Source organism: Ostrea edulis, chromosome 10 (assembly GCF_947568905.1).
Source record: "Ostrea edulis chromosome 10, xbOstEdul1.1, whole genome shotgun sequence".
Taxonomy (NCBI): domain Eukaryota; kingdom Metazoa; phylum Mollusca; class Bivalvia; order Ostreida; family Ostreidae; genus Ostrea; species Ostrea edulis.
The window spans coordinates 39,437,670-39,454,848 of NC_079173.1; the positions used below are offsets into that span (position 1 = coordinate 39,437,670).

The 17,179-nt window shown below is 35.4% G+C and overlaps 1 protein-coding gene across 1 annotated transcript in view; it reads right to left on the bottom strand.

Moving 5' to 3' along the window:
* The window catches only part of LOC125666054 (integrin alpha-4-like), a 50,925-nt gene that overhangs the window by 27,427 nt on the left and 6,319 nt on the right, over positions 1 to 17,179 (bottom strand). Inside the window, exons 2-7 of the mRNA XM_048899169.2 lie at positions 12,177 to 12,310; positions 6,782 to 6,879; positions 6,433 to 6,639; positions 3,336 to 3,390; positions 3,106 to 3,216; positions 104 to 207 (exon numbers count right to left, since the gene is read on the bottom strand). Of these exons, the coding sequence (XP_048755126.2) occupies positions 104 to 207; positions 3,106 to 3,216; positions 3,336 to 3,390; positions 6,433 to 6,639; positions 6,782 to 6,879; positions 12,177 to 12,310 (709 nt within the window). The remainder of the gene's footprint in view (positions 1 to 103; positions 208 to 3,105; positions 3,217 to 3,335; positions 3,391 to 6,432; positions 6,640 to 6,781; positions 6,880 to 12,176; positions 12,311 to 17,179) is intronic.

The window sequence follows — 17,179 nt, forward strand, 5'->3', positions numbered from 1 at the left end:
CAATTTCTTCATTGCTTTGTTTGAAACCAATAACAATTTATATAATTTTCGAGAACAATAACAAATGATATGCACCGAACATATTTCCACTATGTGAACTTACAGCGCCAATATTCCCGTTCTTGTTGCCAAAGTTAGGAGCGCCAACCACAAAATAAAACAATCGTTTCGGGTTTTCGCCTAGATTCCCTGTTGCAATGCTGTACCCTAAAAAGTACGAGTATACAAAGTAAAACACTAATCGTTTGTCGCTACTCCTACAGCATCTCACATAGTACTACTTATATTTACAAATTCTAAATATATACTTTTTCCAAGAAGAAAGTAATTACAAAATCACAGTACATGGGTGTTTTCTAGATCTACTCAAGTCTCTATGTTGGTTTTATTACTTTATCGTTTCGTCCAAATACTGTGTTTCAGAAATCTAAATATCTGCTCTCTACCATACGTAAATGTCACCAAACATTGTCTATGTTTGGCATTATTTAAAAGTATTAAAGAGAGAACTGATTATTAAACATAGAGACCTGAGCAAGGCTAGGGTGTTTTCGTAAACATTCATTTTCTTGATATCCTCCTTCGTTTGCTAATCCCTAATAGTAGTTGTTTTTTTTTTTGTTTTTTTTTTTTTTTACTTCGTTTCATGGGACAGGGCGACATGTTCATTTTCATTCTGAGAAATTCAAAGGAATTTGATTTTAGTTGTTCGTAAAATTCAAGTCCACGGGTATCAACATGAATAAGCAGATCATACCATACACGATAGCGCACAATAATGGGGTTATCTGGAGAGTGCAATTTTCGCTGATCTGACTAAATTCATCTGGGGGTTATAATATCTTTGTATTTGGTAGGTTTAAAAAGTCCGTTTTTTATGTTCTGTTTAAGTTTCATTTGCCGTTTTAATTTCTTTATTCCAGTCTCTTTCACTGAGGTATTAGTAAATTGTTTCCTGTTTATTTTTCGTTGTGTCTCTATGATGCTCAATCTGATTCTCTGAAGCTACATTTGTAATATTTTCGGTCGCACTTCTGCATAAAGTTTGTCGTTTCGAGTTCAGCTCTGTCGCATCAATGGCGGGAAAGGTTTCGGTAGTCCATTCTTAAACGATATTCTATTTAAGGCACTATTTAATTGAAAATACATTGTAATTAGATACATGATTTTTTTTTAAAAACATAAACCATTACTAAAGTGATTAGGTGTAAATTATACATGTATGTACTCATTTTAACAGTTTCCAGTTCTCAGAAATATCATACGTGTAGTTACGATATCGGACTACGTTGAATGATTATAACATCCCATTTTGTATTGCGTTTCGTTGGATATGTATGTTAGTTTTTCCGTAATTGTTTGATTTTCTCGTCCGAGGCTTGTTTGAAACCTTTTGAAATTTTAGTATTTTCGGAATTTGCTTCAGTAAGAGCACTTTTCATTTCGGTTTTTGATTTCACGGGATCTCCCGAAATAGCGACGTCATTGGTGAAATAGAGGTCATTAAACCTCGTCAAATTCTGCTCAATCTTCTGGATTCAATTTTCGTCAACACCAAAATCATTTTCATGTAAGCAGACATAAATTCCATCCATGTACACTTCACACTAGCGCTGTTAGTGTGGTGGTGTCGGCTGTCACTTTTCTTTAGAGTTATCGCTCTTTGATTACACATTGGCCTTTTATTTGCAAATTCAATAAATTAGAATATATAATTTAAATCAATAACGGATAACAATTATAAATAATGAACTAAAATGTTTAGTATCAACTAACAACATTGAAAATAACTCAAAATTTTCAAGTGATATCTAACTCTTTAACGCTTATTTGATCGCGTTGTCTTTAAATGTAACCGCTATTTGAGAAACACTGCGTCTGAATGATGCTCAACGCAACAACGCAATTGGACGACTGGAAGCAGGTGTTTCATAATGTACAGTTGCAAGAGATTTCATTATTGCACAAAACACCGTATTTCGCCTTTGGAGCAGATATCAACAGTCTGATTCAACAAATGATCGTCACAGAGCAGGTAGATCAAGTGTGACGTCAGCGGCACTGAATCGTCACAATTCACAACCTAGTCATCTACAGCAGCTGCCTTTCTTCAGATTCGCAAAATACCAGATCAAAATGATCACAATCGACTACGGGATTCTGGGAGACCTGTTCGTGGCATTGTTCTGACTCCGCAACATCGCCGGAACCGACTTCAGTGGTCTCAGACCCGTAGAGTATAACCGCGGCAACGCTGGCGGACATTTTGGTTAAGCGACGAATCTAGGTTTTCACTGCAGAAACTCAGAGTGTATAGGCGCCAAAATGAAGGTTTTGTGCAATATTGCATCTAGGAGACTGACCGCTTTGGAGGGGATTCTATACAGGCAGGACAGCATTGAGTCACATACAGGGTACGTTGACGGCTCATGCTGCTTATCTACATGTAACACGTGATGTTTTGTAAACATTTGAAACCCTATCCAATATACATGGACCGAACTGGATAGAGGCATCCACCAAAGACAGCAACATCAGATTCTGCAACAACATCAGATTCTGCAACAACTGGCCCAAGATCTGCAGTGGAGGGACATCCCTAGACAGATTCTACAGGCTTAATTGTGTCCATGGGAAGATTCTGCAACAACTGACCCAAGATCTGCAGTTGGAGTGGAGGGACATCCCTAGACAGATTTTACAGGCTTAATTGTGTCCATGGGAAGACGTTGTTAGGCAGTCACTGGTGTTCGTAGTTAGGGGTACTAGATATTGAATGTGGTTGACCTTGACCTGTTGATGACGGTAATTGTCATCAGTGACTGTGATAGTTTGACTAGATAAACCAGCATTTACATCATTCTGTGTTATCAATAAATCAATTAAAGTATTTCTCATATCTTAAAATGAATATGAAATTGTATTGTACTATGAGTTTCTTTTTTTTTTTTTTCCCATTCTTTTTGTTTTATCAATATGTATGTTGATGTTGATATCATCTAATATTTATACGAGAGACAACATAACTACCGCGGGCATGCACAACTGACCAGCCCCGATAACAAGTATTGATATACGAGATCACAGTACGTATCAATTCCTTACCAAATAATGAGCCCGTTAAGTATGTATCTTTGATGACCTCTGACCTTTCCACTTCCATTTTCAGAGACTTAATGTTTGTCAAAGAGCCATCGTTCTTCCCAACCATGCCTCCTACAATAAAAACCGCATTAAATATTCATATCAGAACACAGATACAAATCTCATTGTCGTGTGTTTTAGCCAGGTAACATGTACAAAATAATTCGTTTCTATGATTTGCAGTATATTACCTGTAGAACTTCGTCCAGCGTTAGGCGCACCGTATAAGGTCTCAAATACTCGATTCTGAATGTAGACAACGAAATATATGTCATGTAGTACATCATGATGAAATATGACTTCCTTTAATTAAGAAATGAATGGCGACGCTTCATGTCGGCCTACTCAGTATTTACTGAAGCGCAAACACACACTGTGAAATCCACAGTATCAAAGAACGATACATTGTTGGGTATATCATAAAGAAAATAATTCAAGGACAAACTTTAAACTCATAAGATAAACCATTTGTATAATATAAGTAAGCGTTGTTTATTAGATAAACATGGAGACACATTTTTCAACAATGTCGCGGAGTTATCCACTCGCGGACAGACGGTGCTAAAAACCATATCTAACTAGATTGAAACAAAATACGTGTTCATACTGCAAATGACAAGAAATGGCTGTCAATAGAAATTAAGCAGAAACCACACTCTCTAAACTGTAAAATATATCCCCCCTTTTTACATTGTCATCACAATAAATGACAATTCACACAAAAGTAATGTTGTCAGTCGTATTGTTGGGGTTAGAGCAACACGTTCCTGTGATCAACATTAAACGGGTATTACATAAATATAGTTATTGACATCATAAATTAGGACTGCTTCTTTTGAGAACACCCTGTATCACTATGGGTGCATTCTCCATTAAAGTGTTAAATTGCATATTTTATGTGTCCGCTGCCCTCAAAAATACATTTAATGCTTTAGCTGATAAAATCGTATATTTTACACATGTATTCAGTATGTATTAAAATCCTAATATGATTATAGTAACATAATTATGCATTGCTCCGAGTACTACACTCATAAGATGTGAAAATTTAAGCAAAATCACCGTGTCCGTTTTACATTGATAACTATTACAGTTGGGGTAATTTTGATAATTTCTATACTTTCAGGTCCTTTCTTGTTGTTATTTGAAGGTAACAAAACTAATGTCTAGCAAGTAACTTTGAATTTTTCAAAGAAATTATATTTTAACGAAAAAAATGTTCTGAAACTGGTGTCCGTTGGATTGCGAACAGATACGTTACCGATTTTTAAACCTCTACAAAAAAAATCTGACCGCATTCTTTTCAATTTTTCATATCAATGTAAATAGCATATTTATTAGATATAAGAATAAGCTTAAAGTTTTTGCATCATGAAAAAGGGATATGATAAATAACCCAGATTAAAGACTAAAAATCAGCATGTGGATGCGAGGTTTGCAACAGATACGTTACCGCCTATCCAGCTTCAGAAGAAGGGCATGTACAACAAAATTGATTACATGAAGTTGTTTGATTATGCAGGTATATGTATTTTACACCGACTCTATTCTATATGATGGATAATGAATGATTTTTTTAAAGGAAAACATGATTAATCAACAGATACGTTACCAACGTTCTTTTCATGGCTGTAATACGGATATTTAGAGTTCGTTTTCATTCTGAACTTCAACTTAGTTACAGTATGTTGTATCCGGTTCAACAAATAATAATGCAAACATGATTTTAAAACTTTGTAACGCGCAGACGGGCAGATGGTAAATATAGATTTTTTTTCATGAATTTTCTGAAAATTCATCTTTGTAAAAGCAATGAATATGACAAATTTTGCTTTTTCTTTTTATTATGAATATTGTTATAAAGAATTAAGATGGTAGAATGTCATTTTGGTACATTGCAAGCACCTATTATTGATGGTATCGTATCTGTTCGTAGTGGTAACGTATCTGTTTAGATATTTAAATTTAGTTTCTCGTTGGATTTAGTGCTATTATTATCAAACACTTGGTTAATTCCTCAACATTATCTGTTGTTTTTAATAAGTACAATTCATTTCTAGCACATAGAGAGAAAAATACGCTTGAAATTGAATGATTCACTCGAACTTTTCAGAATAGTAAGAAATGGGAAAATCACTGGCAGAAATCCAGAAGGCATGCCAGGAAAGAAAGAAGCTTAAAATGATCCATCATTTCTTGAGAATGAAAGGAAAACGGGTAGGGAAAGTAGGGTTCCTGCTCAACTTTTGACGGAGCGGAAACTGATAGCTCGTCGGGGAAAATAAACCCAAAATGTACTGTAAAAATACACACAGAAAAACATAATATTCATAATTGATGCGATACTGACTTTTCTCCTCTTTGTTCGTTAAGTTTTATTTGTGTTCAGGTTCATGTTATTATTCATGATTGAAAATATGTAGATAAACTCTCATTTCAATGGTTGTGAATCTTTTGTCATCTATTTAACGTTAGATGGGAGATATCGTTCAAATAAGTAGATTACTTTTTAGAATCAAGATACAGTGTACACTACATTTGATATCGAAATAAATGAGTGGAAAAAAGAAAATAAAAACAAATTCAAACTTTGCTCATCAATTTCTGTAAGAAATAATGCATTGTTTGAATTTAAAGTACACAAGATCTCCTTCCTTTTATTCTATATCCTTCTGAAACAGATGCGTTACTGTTACGCACTTATGTATAATGAGTATTTGAGAAGTTAGTGGCCAAATATCTTTCCCATTCAAATGTTATACTGACGGTGTACTATCTAAGTCGGGATTTGAAATACATTTTAGGTTTCTGGGGGTCACTTAATTTGAACTATCGTAATTGGAATATGATGCATCAAGAAAAAATAGCTTGCCAATTTTCTCTTCGTATTTGATATTTGTATTTTCAGGTGAAATATAATGCTTAGGTATTGACATGCATATGTAAGCAAATCTATGTTTATGCACATACTTGAAAAATTAATCACTTTTCCATTGGCATTAATAGATATTGAATGTCTGGACAGATTAAAACCCTACCCCCATCACGTTTCTGTTGTTTTTATTGTCTGGACTTGGTTATTTGACATAACTTACTTCGGCAAAGAGTAGCAGTAAAAATTTCCCATTCATACCAAAATGATATTAAGATACTCATTTTCTGAAGAAAAAAAATTATGAAAGAACGCTGTAACCAAAATTTTATTTTTCATTATTTTCAAAATGGAATTGTACACTTTAGTGGAGAATGCACCTATGAATGATGGCCCCTGCGAACATATATTCATACCTTCATATCTGCTATAGAAAATCCTAGCAGCGGTGCTTTGTAGAAGTCCAGGAGGTCAATGGGAACACGGAATCTGCTGATGTCTGCCGTGTTGACTATATCCGACCTGTCCTTCAGCATAAAACAGTTCCCCGTCACTTGGTAGTAATCGTCGACGTCATCAGTAGGATTAAAAAACCGCAGGTTCTTCCAGTTTGGCGCACAGATCTGAAATACGGTCAGATTCAGCTTTTTGTTCCACAAGTGTTTGTCTAATTAGGCTACTGTTACCCACAGACGAAATTAACAGGCTTTTTTCTTTCATTCTTCCTTTTTATTTCTATTTTGATTTTTTTTATTACAGTTTTACCTTAATGGGTTTTGTTGAATCCTCAGGAACAAGGATACTTGCGCCCAAAAGTTGATCTCGTTCTTCATAAACTTTTTGTGATACATTAGCGCCAGTTTCTACAGAAAAGATATTTGAAAAAAAAAATCACGAGTGAGAGAGAGATGGGATGGGGGTGAAATAAGTGTATATAACAGGAGTTCAAGCAATGACCATAACTTACTGTATTTACATGTATTTAATATTTTATTATCAATTCAAAATCATAGTTCGTAGAAATAATTAAAGATTCTTGAACTATCCACCGAAAAGCAAATATCATTCTATGTTTTCATGTATTGTGTAATGTTACGGCATGCATCTGTATTTATTCATGCCTGCATTGTCCTACTTTTCATGAAGTATTTAAAAAATGACATTAAATTTATTTCTTCAATATACCCTCATACATTTACAAAAATGTCTATCTATATTTACACTCTACTTTCCTTTCTGTAAGTTCCACCCGTTAAAATAGATGCACCGCATTCATAAATATTGGCTATCATATTACATTGTATGAACAACATATCGACCTTGACCTTGGTCAAAGACCTTGCTGCAGGACCATGCCATACTACTCGATCTACACAACCTTTGCCCAAAGTATGAGACACATGTTCATGAATAAAGAATATTCTTAAAGGGATAGGCAACCCAAAAGATTTTTACATGATAAATTATAGGATTAATTATATGATAAAGATTTGTCATGATACTATTATGTTGATATGCGGCCTAGATAAGCTTTAGTACTAATTTGAAAACGCTAAAAATTGAAATTCCTGCTTTGTATAGAGGCTGCCATGATGTGAACTCTTTTGTATTCAAGACCACAAAAATCAATAATTGTGACGTCACACCGTCTGTTCCGGTTTTGATGAGATTCTAAGATCATCAAAGATGTGCATGTGGTAGATTTTACGAAGAGATAGGTTGATGTCTTCCTGTCAAGCAGTTAATTACACTAATGCGAAGGAGAGATGTGAAAGAAGGTTTTTTTCTCGAAATCCCCGACCCAACCAACACATTTGAAAAGAAAAGACTACGTAAACTGTGGATCCATCAATGACGAGTTGAGGTTCGAGACATTTGTATGAAGAAACATTTCCCGTCTGTCTGGTCTGCGACTCGACTGAACGTCTTCTTTTCTTAATTTCTTCTTGCGAAATAACGGGTTCAAATCTATACGGCACAAAACTTAACTGTTCGTGACTTGTCCTGTTTACTGTTCTACTGATGAAATAAACCGGGACAGACGGTGTGACGTCATAAATTAAACATCAATGGCCATTCTCTTAGCGGCGGGTAATTTAAAATACATGATAGATTAATATTGAATTAATTGTTAAGCAAGGATTTTTGCTGTTAAAGGTTGTCATTCACGGTTGTTGTGAATTCAAGACTGTAATATTCATTAATCGTGTTAAATACTATTTCTTAAATGCTTCATATCGTTCTACATCAATATTTCACAACTGTATAATAATTATCTTAAATGTGCTATATCGTTTCCCGCAATATGACGTGATTCTCTCATAAACGGTATCAGTCAAACTCCTCGTCGAGGCCTCATTACGTCACAGTGCCTACGAAGGGGTTGTGAGCAAACGAACTCTGGTGGAAGTTTGCGGTATCAGTAAGTTAAACTTTATTCATAAAAGCAACTATATGGTCAGGGTTGCCTTTCCCTTTAAAGATGCATTTCATAATGAATGTTTATGAATGTTTATGAGCTACAGAGTCGCCATCGTGGGCATTCATTATGCACTTACTTCATTTGTTTTCTGTTTAAAAGCATTTTACTGATATAGACAACTGCATTCCGACTCTGTAACACTTGTAGTCCCCCCCCCCCCCCATCTCAACCCCCCCCCCCTCCATAGATTCTGAACCCATGGTCTGTGAATTGACATTTTTGTAGAGGTCTCCATTCATAGTATATTATAATGCACGCACACGTAGGTTGTTTCCTAAATGTTCAGCATTAGAGGAAGTGTTTTGAAGATTCAATGCAATTTCAAAATATTTCATATAGCCCATCCTCGCAGCCTGAACCCTTGACCCAGAGGTTGTTTGTTTCACAAATCTACTTCAAGTTTTCATGATTAATATAAGTATGCATCTAGTTTGTTCTAGATGTTCATGAACAGAGAAGATTTTTATAATATTATCTGTATCGTCACTGCAAGTTCCAATCAGACCCACCCTGCAGTATGAATCCCTGACCCTGGGAACACATTTTCCATCCTACAGTACGAATCCCTGACCCCGGGAACACATTTTCCACCCTACAGTACGAATCCCTGACCCCGAGAACACATTTGTTGCATTTAAATTGGTGGAGGTCGTCATGTCCAACAAAACTATGCACCTGCAGTAGTTTATCTCCTTTTGTTAGATAGCACTGAAGAAAACATCAATTAAACATTCAAATTTTACGATGTTTCACTGTATGATAAAGTTCTATGCTTGGGCCCCAATGTCACTACTTTGGTACATGCTTTCATGCACGTATAACAGTGTTCTCAGTTTTAAATCTTATACCCTAAAGTAAAGAGAAAAAGGTTGTAAAGATTGTTTTGATTTTAATCCTAGCATCATAAAAAGATTGCAATATTCACCACTTCTGTACCTCAAAAGATGTCTAAAGTAAAAAATGTTCGAAAAATAATATCGACGCATGGCGACAAACAGCAATATGTTACTCAAATGGCTTAACGTTCAGTAACCTCTCTAAATTAAAAGTTCAATTCCTGACGGAAATTAAGTGCACTGTCCTTTGCATGCTTAAAGCTCTAATGTCATTGTAAATAGACACAGCTGTATTAAACTTAAAACTAGTGTACTACATTTCATTCATATCCTGTGGCGATGTATTTGTCATCACTTGTCAGATAATCATGTCGACTTGTCAGATAATTATGTTGACTTGTCAGCTAATTATGTTGACTTGTCAGATAATTATGTTGACTTGTCAGCTAATTATGTTGACTTGTCAGATAATGATGTCGACTTGTCAGTTGATCATTTTGACTTGCCAGATGATTTTGTTTATTTGTGAAATAATAAAAAGGTTTTTTTTTAAAGAGTAATTGTGCAAATGCTTTCACGACCAAAATGTGCCATCCAGTTAACAACATGATGACTAGTTACGTCGACATATTGTTCAGACAAGTGGACATAATGTTCTAACAAGTCGACATAATCACCCGACAAGTCGACATAATGTTCTAACAAGTCTATATAATGTTCTGACAAGTCTATATAATATTCTGACTAGTCAACATAATCTTTTTGTCGACTTGTCAAACGATTATGTCGACTTGTCAGATAATTATAATTGTTGCCTTGTCAGATCGTAATGTTGACTTATCAGACATTAAAATGGAAAGCAAATGTCAGCAAATTTTGACATTAGCGTACCAGAATTAAGACAATGAGAAAATATGAACAAGGATTTTTTTCCCGAAAAGTCGACCTAAACACTGACAAGTTAACATGATTATCTGACAAATTGACATAATTATCTGACAAGTTAACATGATTATCTGACAAACTGACATGATTATCTGACAAGTTAACATGATTTTCTGACAAACTGACATAATTATCTGACAAGTGAAAGCAGAAATACGCCACCATAACATCCTCGGTTTTACTCTTCCCTGGCATATAATTGCATACCCTAGATGCGTTTGTCACACATGACTGATTGTCACATTTGACTGATTGTCACATCTAATAGTCACACCTGATTGATTGTCACACCTGATTGTCGCACCTGCCTGATTTTCTAGTTTGACTCCAGCAATGCAATGTATTGGGGATGGGAAACTTTTAAATCGTTTTAGAATATCATGTATATGTTCGAAAGGACAATTATTATAACATTATCGAAAATTAATACAAGGATACTCAAAATAAAGTCGTAAAGTCGTAGAAATTGGGAAAATTATTTCTATCACATGTCACCACATGGAGGCATTGACATACAATAAGTATGTGAAAAATACGTAGCAAACACGTGGGAAAATCATTTATCACAATCTACTGATATAATGTATAACGAAACACTTACAAAATATAAATGTACATAAAATGTACAAACATGAGAATTGGGAAAGTATCAATTGGCATACTCGCCAAGAAAACGCATCGAACAAAAACAAAAACAAAAAAATAAACAAACAAAAACAAAAAAACAACAACAAACAAACAAACAAAAAATAACGAAATCCACGTAAGATACTGCATTTGCATTCTATTTGATTAATATTTTCATTTCCAATGTTTTTGCATATAATAACCCTGCAAGTTAAAACATGACAGCAATTTTATACTGAATGCGTTGCGGTTATAAATTATAGTGGGCGTATATTATGAATAGATAAATACAGTACGTCTATCATAACGGCTGGGAATTCCGAGAAAAGTGAAAGTAGAAAGTAAAAATAGCGCTTCATGAAAAGTATGCCGGCTTGAAGCATTGTAATTCACATCCTCATGTATTTTCAAAAATGATTTTATTTTATTTAGTATTTATATTCTCTGAATCTGTTCTCTTATATATCTTTTGAAATTGACATGGTTTTCATCCTCGACAATGAATACATGTTTGTTGCTGACTAATTCGATGAATATAAACATTAAAAAGTTTCCCTGTGTTGTTTCATTTGACGTTGCGTTTACCTTCGATTCCATTTCCCTTTTTCTCGGAAATTCCAACCATCAAAATAGACGTACTATATTTATCAAGATTCATACGCGCATTGTTCACAACTGCAGTGCATTCACGAGGAAATATTTATCATTAAAATTTGTTGAGATATCAAAGACAAAAAATTGAAAATGTAAACATGAATACATACACACCATCGTCGAAAACCCACGGTCAGTCGCACTTTTTTACCTCCCGTGGGATACAACGCCGATATCTTTGCTTGAAGGTGTGTGTCGGCTTTTACATGCGATGGTTCGCTTTACCATTCCTTGTTTCAACCAATGAAAAAGTCTGTTATTTCCAGTGTTCGGGAGCATAAAAAAGCATGGCTTTCGAAGCAAAGATTTTGACTACGTTCAAGTTGGACAGGTTACAAAGATTTCAACGAGATGCTTTATCCGCATTATTGAAGCGGAGGGATGTGTTTAAGGGCGCCGCCATTACTGATGGCGCTTTGAGTTCCGGGAATACTTACAGCGATTCTCATTGGTCCTCGATAGTTCACATTAGGTCATGCATTCTAATCAGTTATGCAAAATTATTGGCGTTGTATCTTATGGGAGGTAAAAGAAGTACGATCATCCGTGAGTCTCGAATGATGACATCCATCCATCCATCACCATACACACACATACATACATTGAACATACATACCTGGCGTTCTCAAATTCGACAACACTGAGCAATTTGTCTCGGAATTGAAGTCCACTGGGCATGCGTAAACATTTCCTGGGAATGGGATATCCGGTTTCTCGGTGAAAGTGTCTTTTATCGCACCCACAAGAATCCTAAAACATTAATATGGTTGATTTGGACTTCAGGTAGGGCTCATATTGATAATGTTAATTGTATAATGCGATCGTCATCAGAATAAATTAAAATGTACATTTGAACGATTTGATACTAGTAATTCATTTGAATAATGTAAAGATATCGGATACCCCAAAAATTTTGTTATAGAATTTTGTATAACTATTTGTATATGTTTTAATATTGCTAAAAACTCATATCTACCACAAATTTTCCGATGAAACTACATGTACCTTCATTTTTCCATTAATCATTATCATGGACTGTCAAAGTTTTACAGTACTTTAGGGATACTATAACGGATAAATACAGTACTTAAGGATGAATGCTTTAATAGAGAAATCTGATATTGATGAAAAGTGTGGGATGTGTACAACATTACAATATTTTGATATAAAAAACTTTCACATTTACCTTTTTAGCAACCAAAAAAAAAAATGGAGTTTAGTTTGAATTGTTTTAACCCCCCCCCACCAGACTCGAACCTGTGATCAGCAGATCTGCAGATGACACTCTACCCTATTGATCTACTCAATGAGACAATTAAATCTAAACGGAACAGACAAATAATGCTGATATCTATATTTTTGTTCATGCTTTATAAGGAAGTCCGCCATCATGATGATATAGTATACCTCCTTAAACTGTAAAAAAAAAAAAAAGAAAAAAAGATTGGTTTAAAAGTCTTAAAATTTATTGTCATTTATATGATATAGGCAAAAGTTCCAACGATTCAGTTCAGTAACTTTGGTGAAGCATACAAACAAAACTTAATTGTTGAACAATTTCGAAGATTGATTGAAGGACTGGGTATAGCTACATGTATAATATTATTTCACTGATTTGTCTGTGAAAGTTAATGCAATGACTGGTCGCGTACGTACAGCGTTAGCTGCAGAACTGTTGCTCTCTGAGAAAATATTGGGACAGATCAGAGGTATTATAAGGGGCGGATCTGTTAGCTTTCTGATCTGCTGTAATGTTTATCACAGAGAGCTACAATTCTGCAGCTAGTAGAGTGAGTGTCTGTTTGTGTTTTTCACAAGAAAACTGGTAATATTTCTGTTTGTACCCGTCCTAAGAATGGGGATGACCTAGATCCGGTTAAAACCCGATATTGAGTAAGCTGGACCAGCTGTAGCTGTTCTATGACGTCATTTATATCTTGTAACCTATAGGAAGGGTGGGGGGGGGGGGGGTCAGTTTGAGCCTGTTAATGTTTAGAAGACAACATCTCCGAACAAGCAAGGGAATGCAGGTGCGCGTGCAGGCCCGGGAGCCTCTTGTGTGAAATATTGTTTATGTGTTGTTACATATTTTTATTGGGCTGTTGTACACTCAGTGGGAGGAATGTAGGAGACGTTAGTGGTTTGTATGTGTTCGTTATCACTCTGTAACACGTTATGCGGATTTCCTTCCAATACAGTACATATAATGCCTGCTTTTACGCCCTATGAAGGCACACATACTTACACATGAAGACAATACCACAAATAGCTCGTTTACATGTTAAGTAAATCATGACTTAGGGGAAGGCTTCATTAACCAAAAATAGTTCAAGAGAGAATTCAACTTCCAATTTTCGCGAACGCAATTTTAAAAATCTTCATATCAATTTTCCATTCCTTTTAATTGATTGGAGACAAAGCTAGGAACATCCACACATCTGGATACTATTGAAAAATATTATTAGAAATATGGATAGATAATCTAACTTCTTTTTTAAAAAAGAAATTCCGGTTAATATACGTGTACGATATTAACTCAGAATCGGCTCCGGAAAAACGAGGAAACGGCGAAATGGCTACCTACAGTGTACGGCCATCGCGGATCCCGTATTAGACCGCGCTCCCCCCGCGGGATAGAGCTACCGCGGTATATCTCAGGTAACCCTGCATATCCCGCGCTCCCCCCGCGGTCCCGCTGTCCTCGCCGCGGTCTTACCTGTAGATGATTAATGCCATCAACAAACGCGAGTTATCTCCCGTTAACGTAAAAATAAATACTGATCATCAACTGAAAACAGATCGTTTGTTCAGCAATACTATAAATAAATCAATTGCCATATACATGTGCATGCACCGCTTGTAAAAACACATTTTACAAAAACTTCTTATGTTACCTTTATTGAACCATACATTCAATATAAGGGTAGATTACCATATACCAATGTCGGAAGATGACCATATACAAGTGCATATATATACGCTTTATCCGTAAACCGGCAAAGGTAACTTCACGAAAACTGATTATCCCTGTCAGTATCAATCACATATTGGTGGTTTCATAAATCTTTTTTCCAGGAATTTAATTCTATACAATGTATTTGTACAAATATTTAAAAACAAAACAAAACATGGATAACATAAATTCATATCAAAGTAGGGGAAAGAAAACCTTGCATCAGCAAATTCTAATCTTTATAAAATTTGAGAGAGAGAGAGAGAGAGAGAGAGAGAGAGAGAGAGAGAGTACTATTTAACAAAGCTGACTGGACTGTGAAGAAACGGTCATGGGTATGTGTATATCTGTTACATAACACGCCCTGTCTGCTTCAACGCCTCAGACATCGATCGGTGCATGCTTTACCCGTGAAACAGCAAAAGTAACTTCACGAAAACTGATTATCCCTGTTAGTATCAATCACAGAGTGGTGGTTTCATAAATTATTTTTCAGGAATATAAGTCTATACATGTAATTGTACAAATATAAAAAACATGTATCACGCAAATATTAAAGTAGGAAAAGGAAAGCCTAGCATCATTAAACTCGATATAAAATTTGAGAGGAGGGAGATAAAACGTGTAAAGTGAGGACAATTTTTAACGATCTGACAAAAATCTGCACAAATTACGTCTCCATAAATGTGACCCGCAGTATAAGAAAGATGTAGATACAAAATGTTAGATTAGAGGGGACAAGTGGTGTGAGGATATGTTCTAATTAATATTCTCTCAAAACCATTTTTTTCCCAATTCGAAAGAGAGTATTAGATAGGTGTCCCTATAGCTATATAAACACAGTACATATTTGCCTTTACATCAACATGCGTGTATTCTCTTCTAGACATTGTGAAGACGTCCTAACTTAATATGTTTCATTGTGTAGAGAACGTCTCGGGTATGTGTATATCTGTCACATAACACTTCCTGTCTGCTTCAACGCCCCAGGCCTCGATCAGCGCACGCTCTACCCGTGAATCTGCTAAGACAACATTAGACTAGCCACACAAACACCGCTTGGTAATCAATACAAATAAAGCATCAATCTAATTAAGTTGGATCCAAATTCTCAAATTTTAATTAAATTTTTGGGGCTTTGAATATAAGAGAGAGAGGAAAAAAACCGCAATGCATATTTCAAGGGATATAATATAATACCAAAAAGTAGATAACAAGTAAAACGCAGTTTTGGGGTATACACCACCCCTGTCGTATATGTGTGGCCTTACTCTACAGCGTATATTAAATTTTGATTTAACATGCAATTAGAGACTAATTTTGATGATACTGACATTCATATGTACCGTAATAAAAAGGAATTAGTAAGTTGTAAGAAATTTGTTGCGTATAGGTAATTGTAAGCTGATAAGTAGATCCCATGCCCTGGAGTAGAGACATTACAATTTTGACATCCTGTATTCGACGCGTTGAACATATACACACAGGGTCTTCTCCTCCGTGTGTTGTTTTAAGAACACGGTCAGCAAGGACCTAACAGGTGTACATATAAACGATGTTCGATTGAAATGAGAAAACAAAAATCTTTCTTTTAGCATAATATAAAATTTACATTTTTTTTATTCATAAAACATACAAAATAATATTTTATTATTAATAAAATTTTGAACCAATTCTCGAAGTCTACACAAACTCCATTAAAACAGACAGAACATATTAATCTTGCACTCGTATACGGTCATTTGTAGATCTATTTGTATTATTTTTTCACTGTAAAAAATATTAGGTCACGACTCCTAATCCTTATCATTAAATGTAGCATAAATAAAATGTTTTGTTTTGGGTTTTTTTAGAATAAAAAAATCGGAGGTGTATTAAATATGCTAAATCCTAAGTATATCTGGTTTAATAGGTCCTTGATTTTCTTTTTCTTTTTTTTTCTTTTTTTTTTCTAAAATGATTTATTTAATATACCGTTATGTAATGCGAAATAACTGGCCATAAGCAAGCCGTACTCATTTTCTGCCGACAAATAAAATAGCTATTGTACAGTTAGTTTGTCCTAACAGGTAAATAACGGTACTTCACACCGCGGCGGTGTAAATCTGCCCCGCGATGAAATCCCGCGGAGGGTTAGCGCGGGAAGGATTAACATACCGCCGGGGGGGGGGGGGGGGGGGGGAGGGGGGGTCTAATACGGGATCCGCGATGGCCGTACTGTACATGTATATTGTACGACGTTACAGATCCCGGGAAAACAAATATATTGGTTTAATCATATTGAGGAAAAGGCGTGACCACAAGAAAAAATCTTTTGTGTTGAGATCTATTTAATTAGGTCGACCAGGAGCGATGGTAATGAGTTTACCCATTGTTGAAATGTCTTAGTGTATCCATGCAGGGATAGGATAAGTTCTTAGCAGGGCATATCAATTCATGATTAATGTCGGATTACAGAGTGATAAAATTCAAATCTGAAGTATTTCCTGCTGTACGTATATTTTGAGAGGTCGGCACACTTCACTACAACTCGACTGTATACAAGAAGTAATGAATGTGTAAGGGCTAGTTCCTCTAAGATGACGATCTTAGTAAAATTGACTCCCAAACAAACATTTACCAAGCCCAAATGTCCCAATACCGTTCCAAAGTTGAACCTCAAGAGG